We start from the raw sequence: 11,358 nt of genomic DNA, 5'->3' as shown, positions 1-11,358 counted from the left end.
CCTTTGGGTTCATTCACTTTGAATCGGATATTCCCAGCTGGGTATGCCTTACCTGTTGCGGTAATACACCCTGCCGGAGAAGACTCTTGGCTCTTCTGTCTTTTGCACTGATTAATTTTTTTCATTTAACTCACAATTGCAGGAAGTGTTCTTCAGATTGTTTCAGCTCCAGGCCAGCAGTACTTGCGGCCTCAGGGCCCAGTTGTCATGCAGACAGTCTCTCAAGCAGGAACTGTTCAAAATGCTCTGAATGCTTTGGGAAATCAGCACCAAGCAGGTGTGCCAACTTCTACAGCAGTAACACAGCAAGGTAGGTGCTCTGTCATGAAGTTTTGTCTCCAGTTTGACATCTACCTAGCAAAATTGCTTTCTATGTCTTTCAAGTTGCTTATTAATTGGTACCAGGTAATTGTCGTTGTTAATTCAGAAACATGCACTAGCTAACTGATTGAGTTATTTTGTTCTGTTTAAGTGGTGGGGACTGAGTTACCTAAACTGGAAAAGAACACAAATCTTTAAACCAAACTAGAATGGAAAAAATACATGCTTCAGAGAGGTTGAGGCTGCACTGTGTATTCAAAATTTCTCTCTTCAAGCTGTCTCTAAAACCAAATTGCCCTGGATAGTAAACTGTAAGTTTTAAAATATTTGCCATTTTTCAAAGTAGAATCTAGGTGATTACTTTTTACTACAGCAGATGCTCTTAATAGCAATCCTGATATTAGCAACTTCCAGTTAGTAGCAATGTTTTGCTAGGAACCAGTGTCGTCCCATTGACTTTAGTGGATTTAGAGATTGGGAACAGGCATGCTGCTTTATTAACTTTTTTGGGGAAGAAAGGCTCCGGCTGCATGCAGGTTTGTGCAGTGTGGAAGCCCTTGCTGGAGTCCAGGTGCTGCAGACTGGAAGGGGAGGTTGTGGGCAGGGCAGCAATGGGGAAGGAGGCTGTAGCCTGGGTGCCTGGTCTTTCCTCAGGCACTGGGGACTCATGGAGCTACACAGTACCTCCTTCCTGTGCTTGTAGGGCTGTGCCTTGCTCTGGCACGGGGCTTGAGCTTGGCACAAATCAGCACTTCTTTCCCTGGCTTCCACCCCATGTGCCGGGGTAAGGCACAGCCACGAGAGTCCATGGAGAGACACCATGCAGCTCCATGGGCCTCCATCACCCCTGGTCCCCATGAAAAGTCCTGTCATTTGGGTTATAGCCTCCATTACCAGCCCATAGTGCTGGGACTCCCACAGGGGCTCACCAGCTGGGTGGGAACATGTGCACCCCAGCAGCCCTTTATCTCCCATGTGGGTCCCAGCTGCAGTCAGGTTTACAATACTGTAGTGAGGGAAGGAAATGCTAGGACATGTGGAGCACTGGCCACAGGCAGGTTTGGAGGACTGCAGCCAGAGAAAGCATGTCCCAGTGCTTCCTTCCCTGGCTGCAGCCCCACAAACCTGCCTTCCACTTATTGACAGCTTCCAGGTAATGGCAACTTTTTTTGCTGGGAACTGAGAGGTTGCTAGTAAGTGGGATCTATTGTATATTATGAGGGCATTGGGTAGTCTTTTATGTGCATCCTCTTTCCAGTAGTGACTTCACTAACTGATCTTTTTTTCTGTACTTGCCTTTTCTAGTTGACCTTTTGTTTTCTGGGCTCTGTCCCCTTGTACATACATGCCAGGTGTTTGGTAGCCTTGTTTATAAACACGATCAAGATGTTAACAGGAGAAACAAGAGAGCACTGGGTGTCTAGGGGTTACCTGTGGCATTTTGACTTTAAGACAAAACAGCAATTTACTAACCGACAAGAAATGCAGTTATTGAGATTTGTCCATTAGAAATGCTATTTGCTATAGTCACCTCCTAGTTGAAGGTCACCTGCAAAATAATAATTAAAAAAAGTCCATTTACTGATCCTTTTTTCATGCATTAATATGGCTCTGAGGTTCAGATCCTGACTTTTTTTTTGTTGAACATTTGTGAGGAGAGAGGAGGTAGGGAATGTCCAGTCTTAGGTTGGAAGGTGGTATAGCTTAATGTTTCATCCTCCAGCTGTGATACCATGTTTCAGTACTGCTAATATTCCTAAAGTCCTCCAAGAAAAACAGATAATTCTCAGAACCTTTTATTTCCAAAGTAAAAAACCCTAAACATTCTAGTCGTTTAAGATGAGAGAAGAGTCCCTCTGAAACTACTGAGGCTACTTTTATGTATTATAAAGGAAAAATAAAGAATGTTTTTTGTGATTTATCTTTTAAGCACAGTAAAAAAATATGTTGGGAGTACCTATTTTGACTTTCAAGACTTTGATTTAAATGCTGAATGAATGCCATTACTGCGGATGATGGGAAGCCATAATTGCTTAGTTTGTGTCTGTATACTGCAAACTTGCATGTATGCTGGAAGCTCAGAGTAGCTCGTTTGCTTAATGTAAAAATGTGGAAACATGAAGAATGTCCTCTCTTTGCTTCTTACAGTTGATTATTCCTCTTAACTGTATAATATATTTGCCACAGATTGTGCTAATTAAGTCTAATTGTTCATTAGTGTATCAGTTCAACCCCGAAATGCAGTATCATATTGAGTAGCAGGGAGTTTGTACTAATTTTCTACTGAGAGAATTCAGTGCCTAGAAATCAAGAAGAATACAGTGTTGCCACTGGGTGAACACTATCCTTGACATTGTATGTAGTTTTATTTACATTATTGTTATTGGGTAATATTCTGGTAGCTGGTTTAGCTGTTCTGGGAAAGAACTTGCAAACAACTGCGTTCATACACATGGCAAGATGATTCAAAGGTGTTATACAAAAATATGTATTAGGTGCATTTTTAATTATATAAATGTTATGTTTCATTGTATGAATACTGAATTGATATATTTTTGGAAAGAAGATCTAAATTACTATGATTTCCCTAAGATTATGACAGCATCGTTTTATCTGGCAGCACCCTCTTCCTTTTGTTTTTTAAAAATTGGATAGTTATCAAATTGTCAGACTAATACAATAATGTTGCAAATGGCATACACACAAGATTATGAAAGCACCAGGTCTTTGCATAAGCAAAGCAAAACCCAGGCAACGGCATTGCTCAGAAATGTTGATCGTACATCTGCTTAGTCAAATTTCAGAAAGACGAAAAACACCCTCACGACATTTGAATGCATTTAGTGTTCCTTTACAAGACAGTCATTTTTTGTGATTCAGAATATGTAGGGAAAGGGAAGGAACACAGACAAATAATTACATGAATATTGGCAATATATTAACATATTTGTAACAACATGCTTCATGTAGAGCCAAATTATTATGGCACAGGTACTTGTTGTGACCTTAGATTTGCCATCACGTTTAAACATCTCTCTGCTGCATAAATCCTGCAAAAGCAATACACTGCAGATACTAAATGGTAAATGTACAAGAAGAATTGCCTAAATATAAAATCCTAACAGTAGTACTGGCTCTTCATGTCACTCTTACCTGAACAAATAAATACACAAGGGAAAAAATACAGAAAAGACTTAGCAAAACCATCTTTAAAAAAATAAGATGGTGGCGAATACTTGACAATCCTATAAGGTGAGACTCAAAACTATATTTTTTAATCACAATAGAATAATTTGTTATACCACACTTACTTACAGTCACATGCACTAGTAAGAGAAGGTAAATCCAAATCCTAGTAATGGAGCTGAGGGCAAAAATTAAGGTTATTCAGTACAAGCCCAGTTCAGCTGACTGTAAATCAATTTCTCCTCCTCCTCTGTATTGTCTTGTAAACTTAACAACTTTTCCCTTCAGATCTATCCTGTAGACAAATGAGACCTTCTCACTAAAGGAAAAGCAAGCTAATTGAACAAAGCGATAGGCAAAAAGCAAAGCCTTTTTTTCCCCAAGAGAGCTTTAAATGGACAAAACTCTTGCAGTATGTATACTGAAGTAGAAGCATAAACAGATTAATTTCTGACAGAAATGAGAATAACCAGGATAGGCAACTTTTCACCTATGTCAATGGTCTAATCCAACTTGGCTTGCTAGTATTTGATGGCTGTTCAGTGGTCCTTTTGTTCTGCTTTGGCGGTTTTGTTTGTTTTTTAAGCAGTTGGTATAAACATCTGTCAGCTCTTTGAATCCTGACAAGATTGGTACATTGTTGAAATATATTGCTTTAAGGACTGAGAGGTTCTGTACGTTATAGATACATATCTGCAGATATAAATATAAACACTTGGTTTATCTTTAGTTTGTATTCCAGGTAGAACTGCAGTTACTAACTTAACATCAGGTGACTCGGGGCCAACATTAAAACCTGCACCTACCCATGGTGGACAATCACAGGTACTTGCAATTATTTTGCAGCGTAAACAAAACTTCTCAGAATTAATATTTTATCAATTCCAAGAGTATGGGAATAAAATGTACAAACTAAATAAATACAGCTGGAATATATAGCAGTTTTGATTTATAGGGTAGGCAAAACAATTTCTTTTAGTGTTTCAGATTTTGTTTAAACGTTTGAATTTAAAACAGGCTAGGAATTATTAATGAAAATGTATTTTCGTACGTAAAGCTCCACAGGAGTGAATGGATTGCTTATGTGTATTGGCAGACAGGATATTACATAGTAAATAGATCATAAGTATGCAATAATGCACCGCGAGACACAATTTCCTTGAGTTGCAGAAACAGTTATGAGAACCATCAAATTACCTGTATGTTCTTAACATGGAGGAAGGTTAGAAATAGATTACTTTTTAAAAATTCTTTTAAAGGTAAGAAATTTTTAGGAAAACCCATAAATATATGAGGAGATAGCAAACTTTTGTGCAACTTTTGGAGAAGCCTTCCATAGGATGAATCTGAGGAAATTCATACATTTATTGGAGTGTTCCATATAAATTAACAAAATATTTTTTAATGAAACTTTAACAAACGCAAGAAAATTCAAAGTTATGATGGAAGTGAGCCTTTTAACTAGAGATGAATTTAATTGTGCTCTTCGAATTGTACATTAAATTTTAATCCTCTAGCAGTTGGACCTAAGTCACTTTACCAGTTTGGCAAGTGAATGATATAAAACATCATTTATCTCTACTATGTTGTTTTAATGTTTACAGCTTTGTTCTAAAGTAACTTGTGCTCTTGTCTTCCTCATTATAAGCAGCACATTTTTTTGTCACTTTTTCTTGGCAAAGGAATCGTTTGAAGAAAAGAACAGGCTTCTGAAGGAGCGCCTTGACAGAATATTTTCTGGCAATGAGCGCCGTTGTTCCAGAGCTCCAGTGTATGGCAGAGACTTATTGGGAATTTGCTCTTTGATTGGTGAAAGAAAGGTCCCGCAACAATGTTCCGCTGGGGACAACAAATGGAGGTGGGCTGGCTTTGTGAACTGTTACCTTTCTTCGAGTGCCTCTGAAGGCCCAAGTGATCCACTGCAAGACCTGATCCTGACATCAGATCAGCAGCAGGAATCCCTAAAGGATGTTGTCAATAGGTAATTTGTGGATTTCATGATTATGGATTACTCTTTTCTAAGAGTTCTTTTCAAACATCTGTAAAACTGCCTTTTCCCGTTCATAGCTTGTTCATTTTAGGCCATTTAACATTGCCGTAACAGACATGCATTACAGTAACCACTACATTTTTCTTAATGGCTGAGTTAGAATCTTTTGTTGTTTATAATTGTCACTGTCTCCTATACGTCTGAGTGTCTTCTGTGTTTCAATTAAGATATGAGAAGAATTTCTCAACATATGAGCTTTCAGATTGCTCTCTAGAGCAGGGGTCAGCAACCTTTCAGAAGTGGTGTGCCGAGTCTTTCTTTCTTCACTCTAATTTAAGGTTTTACGTGCCAGTAATACATGTTCATGTTTTTAGGTGGTCTCTTTTTATAAGTCTATAATATATAACTAAACTATTGTTGTATGTAAAGTAAATAAGGTTTTGAAAATGTTTGAGAAGCTTCATTTAAAATTTAAGTTAAAATGCAGAGCCCCCCTGGACCAATGGCCAGGACCCGGGCAGTGTGAGTGCCACTGAAAATCAGCTCGTGTGCCACCTTTGGCACGTGTGCCCCTGGTCTAGAGCAAAATGGGTACAGTTTTCTTCAAAACCCACAGTGCAAAGGAATTTGTTAAGAGAATTTCAAACTTCTTTTGAATTGCTTACAGTAGGGTTTGTACAGGTTGTGCTGTTTCTTAACAATGTCTGAGCTGCCATTCTTTGGCGTAATGGAGGATTGATTTATGCATGGGCTGTCAAGTCTCTTCTTTGGAGAGCAATTGACCCATCGCCACTGCCCGGAAAAATGCTAGTTTCAATCTCCTGTGCATGGAATAAACATCTGTTTTTTGTTTTGTTTTGTTTTTTTGCTTAGTTATTTTAGGGGGGTCGCGGTATTGCCAGCCTTACTGCTGCCTGCAGAGCTGGGCGGCCGGAGAGTGGTGGCTGCTGACTGAGTGCCCAGCTCTGCATGCAGCAGCGCAGAAGTAAGGCTGGCAATGCCGTACCATGTCATCCTGACTTCTGCACTGCTGTTGGTGGCAGCGCTGCCTTCAGAGGTGGGTCCTGCCCAGCAGCCGCCACTATCCGGGTACCCAGCTCTGAAGGCAGCGCCACCAGCCGCAGCAGCGCAGAAGGAAGGGTAGCAGTACCGCAACCGCTCCCTACAAAAATCTTGTGATATCTGCCTCCCCAGACTCCTTTTTGGGTCAGGATCCCTACAGTTACAACATCATAAAATTTCAGGTTTAAATAGTTGAAATTATTAAATTTTCTATTTTTAAAATCCTATGACTGTGAAATTGACTGAAATGGACCGTGAATTTGGTAGGACCCTACTCATGAAATATGGAGTAGAAATTAATATTTAGATTTATAGACCCTGATCATGCAAACAGTCTGAGTACTCATGGGAGTAAAGTTCTCAGTCTACAGGCTCAAGGCTTTAATCCTTTATTGTTTTATTGCAAAATATTATTTTGTAGCCATTATCCAGATTGGTCCACAAAAACTAATTAAAATATTTTATTCTTTGAAACACCTATAATATTTAGTAAGACACACAAAGAATTGCAAGGCCATCTAGGTAATGGTGTAAGAATGGGATTACCCTGCGACGATGAAAGATGATTGCTAGAATTGATCACTTTAAAAGTGCAGTTTCGTCGCCTCCTGCCTATTGAAATAGTTCTGCTGCATTTTCAGGACTCGCTGTGTGTTACCAGCTGCAGTTGCTGCTCCCCCGTGTTTGTATGTAGCAAAACCTCCCCCTTCATATAGTCATAAGATGAAAGTCTTCAAGCACAATCTTAAGGAGAAGGCAACTCCGTATTTACATCAGCTGCACCAGATTACAACTCCACGCTTACTACAGTTCCCTGACCTCCGACTGGTGCAGTATGATTCAGGTAAAGGAGAACCTGTATTACACAGATCTGCTTCCTCTGGCAGCAGTTGAATGCTGTGTATAAAGTCTTTATAATCTCTTCTCCCTAAAACACAGGAAAGTTGGAAGCTCTAGCTGTGTTGCTTCAGAAGCTGAAAGCCGAGGGACGCCGTGTGCTGATTTTGTCACAGATGATTCTAATGTTAGATATACTGGAGCTGTTCTTGAACTTCCATTTTCTCACATTTGTCAGAATTGATGAATATGCTAACCACGAACAACGTCAGGTAAGGTCACTCTATCTGATAACCACAGATATAGTTGATCTACTTCTAAATTTTAATTTTGAGCACTGATACATGAAGAGGAAACCTGCTTTGTCATTTCAAAATGAATGAGAAATCTAGATTTTGTTCACTTTTCATTCCATCAGAGTGAGTGTAATCTTATTTCAGTATTGGTTTATGTTTCTGCTTACCAATTTTTCCCCCCCGGTCTAGGAACTGATGAAAAGTTTCAACAGAGACAAGCGCATTTTCTGTGCCATCCTTTCCTCTCACAGTCGTTCCACAGGTGTCAATCTTGTGGAGGCAGACACTGTCGTATTCTATGACAATGATTTAAACCCAGTGATGGATGCAAAGGCTCAGGAATGGTGTGACAGAATTGGGAGATGCAAAGACATCCACATATACAGGTGACTGTTAGAGCAGCCTTTTCTATAGCATGCTATAATTCAAAATTAAAACTTAAAACAGGAAACATTGCTTCTATGTGATTTAAAATTCAGATGGAAAAAAAGCTTAATTTTTCAGCTAATTAAGGAAGTCAACCGAAATACTAACTAATATATTTGTTTGGTGTCTTGTAACTGTGTTGGTCCCAGGATATGAGAGACACAAGGTATGTGAGGTAATATCTTTTGTTGGACCAACTTCTGTTGGTGGAAGGTGGAAGCTTTTGAGCTTCATAGAGCTCTTCTTCATGTTTGGGGAAGGTAACCATTGTGTCTGAGTTCAGTACATATAGGGACAGATTGTTAAGCATAAGAGGTTCACACATGATGTAGAAGACCACTTAAAATGAAGTGCCAACATTTCTGTGAAGTTCAAAAGTTTGTCCCTTCCACCAACAGAGGCTGGTCCAATGAAAGATATTACTTAACCTACCTTTCTCTCTAATTAACAATATAGTCTGTCTTAAAAACAGTAGATTTTTTTGAAACATTTATACTGAAGTCTTCTGTAGTATGGAAAATTCAAGTTAACAATCTGCTAAATAGCTTTTGATTTTTCTAGATGAATTACTATCTTTTGTATGTTAATTTGATCACTAATAGAAAGTTTTATAAGGATGTGTTTGGGTTCCCGTCAGGGAAAATGTTACAGTAAGATAGGTCTAAGGGGAAAAAATCATAAATAGCAATGTAACAATGCTCAGTGGTAGAAACTCCTAGTAGTATAGATTCTTTCTTTGTTTATTATTAAATTATGTTTCACAAAGGCTGTTGTTTTTTGTTATTTTTAAATAATGTTATTTATTAAAACCCACCCTTTGTGATAAATCTAATACAAAGTAAACATGATGTCAAGGGCTTGTCTAGGTCTGGACCAGGATAAAAGGTGTGTCCTTAAACTGTGTTAGCTAGTGTGTTTTAAATAGCATGTTTTACAACTATAGTGTGTTTTTTAATGTGTGGTAGCCTGCAGGGGGTGTCTAGGCTTCATCTCAACCGCCTTATGTGTAAAATACAACTTGCTCTGTCTACACTAGAGTTTTAAAATATGTTAGTTAAAATGTGCTAGCTAACACTGTTTAAGAATAAACATTTTATCCGCCACTAGTCAAAGCCCTGCAAGTTCAGCTTTATTGTTCATGGTGGTGGCTAAAATTCTTCTTTGATTTCTGGAAACCATTGTGAGAATGGTATAACAAATTCTCTGTCATTTTTTCTAGGCTTGTAAGTGGTAATTCAGTGGAAGAGAAGCTTCTGAAAAATGGCACTAAGGATTTGATCCGAGAAGTAGCTGCTCAGGGAAATGACTATTCCATGGCCTTTTTAACACAGGTACTTTTATATTAAGATTTTTTCATTTTTTTTTCCCAAAGAGAAATTTTTTCTCGTAATTGATATGACATATGGATCATAAAGCCAGAGGTTTAGTAGAAATTTATTTAGATTGGTATTTGAGTTAAGCAATCAGTAAGTCTAATATATGTTGAGTTAATACACTGTTCTTAAGATATATTTGGGCCACCTAGTGGTCTGATAATATACTACTGTGCTCAAGAGCTGGGTTTGATTTCAAACTGGTCTCTTACCCATTGCTTTAATTCTGTGGAGCTTGAAAGGGTAGACGTGGCAATATATAGCTTTGAAAATGAGGGTATAAAGTGCAGGCATGGGAAATGTGAACTGTGGGCTCTTCAGAACTCCCTTATAGTACACTTTGTACACAAAGTACACTTATCCTTCTCCACCCTCCTCTGGCAGAAGTGTACTGAAGAGAAAGGAAAATCTTTCCAGAAATATTGTTAGAAAAGTTAAAGGTTCATTTTTGTCTTTTAACTAACATCCTACTTATAAGCTCCATTTGCCACCAGGTTAACTCTGAATAACATCAGAAATTGAATAATCTTGAAGAACTTACTGTACTTTTTTTTCCCTCTGCCGTTCCACCAAGCAAACTATCCAGGAGCTGTTTGAGGTTCATTCTCCTATGGAGGATTCTGGTTTTAGAGTGAAAGCAGAGGAATTTGTGGTACTTTCTCAGGAGCCCTCTCCGGCAGAAACAATCTTACCCAAGGTTGCAAGACCTTTTATAGAGGTAATTGCATAACAAATTTGTCTTAATGGGCATCAGAGGACGAGAGGAGAAAGTACAACAGTATGAGTTGAATCTGAAATGTCTGCCTTAACTTTTTAAATTCTCATTTTTGAGTTCTATTCTTCAGCTTTTTTGTATAAAATTTTCTTCTGTTTTAGCAAAGTTTATAAAACATATATAGCTGAGTATTCCGTTGGAGCTGTTTGGTCTCTGCTGAATACATACGTAAATATTTATTGTAAAAATTTGCATCATGTGTATGGCTTTTTTTGTGTTTGTTGTTAACATATTCAGAATGTAATCAGTAGGATTTCCCTACCCGACCTGTGTGCATGATGTGCAATAACACTAATGGGAGATGAACACATACACGGAGAGCAGAAATACCAAAGTACTCCGTTTAATATCCGTCTGCAAAAGTAATTCTTAATTCTCGCTCTCCCTCTACCTTTTTATAATAGTGTGGCTTTTTATTTAACCAATTTCTTCAAGGTACTAGAGCAATTGGCCTATACAATAAATTAATTGCTTGTTATCCTCTGAGTTTGAAACCAACTGGTATCTTGAATTATAGGAGTAAGAAAGCCTGTTTACTAATGATTGAAAGTAACTTTTAGAAATATTTAATTTTTGTAATGCCATTATCGTGTGTGGTGTAGGGAGGGCAAATTTAATGGCTAAGTAGACAAGATGTATTTTTGTGTAGTTTTGATTCAAAATAATTGATGTTGGGTGTGGGTGGGGCTGTGCCACTATGACAGTACTGAACACTTTTATTGTGAAGGCATGTACTTGTGTAAATTCGTGGCTTTATTTACAATCTTCAGATTGCTCGAAAGCTGATTGAAGTTTATGAAAACCTTTCCATCGACTTCAGTGGGCTTTGCGTCAACCCTCTGAAGCGTATTTTTATGAAGGTATATTGTATCTTTTAAAACCTCTGTTTTTTTTAAAGGCTCTCAACAGCATTGAACAAGAAGATGAAGAGCCAAACAAACATGTACAAGAAGCAGGAGCAGAATCAAGCATAGAACCTTTAATTTCAGAACTGTATGAGCCAAAGTACAATGAAGAGCCATCGCAGTTGCAGGAGTTAGTTGCTGTTGTGGATCAGGTACCATGACTTTCCATAAACATTTTCTTAAAACA

General features: G+C 38.3%; 1 protein-coding gene across 8 annotated transcripts in view; it reads left to right on the top strand.

The window, feature by feature from the left end:
• EP400 (E1A binding protein p400) overlaps positions 1 to 11,358 on the top strand; it is a 65,601-nt gene that overhangs the window by 32,522 nt on the left and 21,721 nt on the right. For 7 of the 8 annotated variants that reach the window (XM_050923432.1, XM_050923434.1, XM_050923431.1 and 4 more), the window contains 9 exons: positions 143 to 310; positions 4,238 to 4,332; positions 5,190 to 5,488; positions 7,201 to 7,403; positions 7,499 to 7,668; positions 7,882 to 8,078; positions 9,338 to 9,449; positions 10,066 to 10,209; positions 11,165 to 11,323. In XM_050923432.1, coding sequence (XP_050779389.1) covers positions 143 to 310; positions 4,238 to 4,332; positions 5,190 to 5,488; positions 7,201 to 7,403; positions 7,499 to 7,668; positions 7,882 to 8,078; positions 9,338 to 9,449; positions 10,066 to 10,209; positions 11,165 to 11,323 — 1,547 coding nt within the window. Of the gene's footprint in view, positions 1 to 142; positions 315 to 4,237; positions 4,333 to 5,189; positions 5,489 to 7,200; positions 7,404 to 7,498; positions 7,669 to 7,881; positions 8,079 to 9,337; positions 9,450 to 10,065; positions 10,210 to 11,164; positions 11,324 to 11,358 lie in introns of all 8 variants that reach the window. The other variant, XM_050923430.1, reaches the window with a different exon arrangement.

Source organism: Gopherus flavomarginatus, chromosome 15 (genome assembly GCF_025201925.1).
Source record: "Gopherus flavomarginatus isolate rGopFla2 chromosome 15, rGopFla2.mat.asm, whole genome shotgun sequence".
Lineage (NCBI taxonomy): Eukaryota > Metazoa > Chordata > Testudines > Testudinidae > Gopherus > Gopherus flavomarginatus.
Note: the sequence above shows the minus strand (reverse complement) of the source record. Positions and strands in the feature narration are given on the sequence as shown.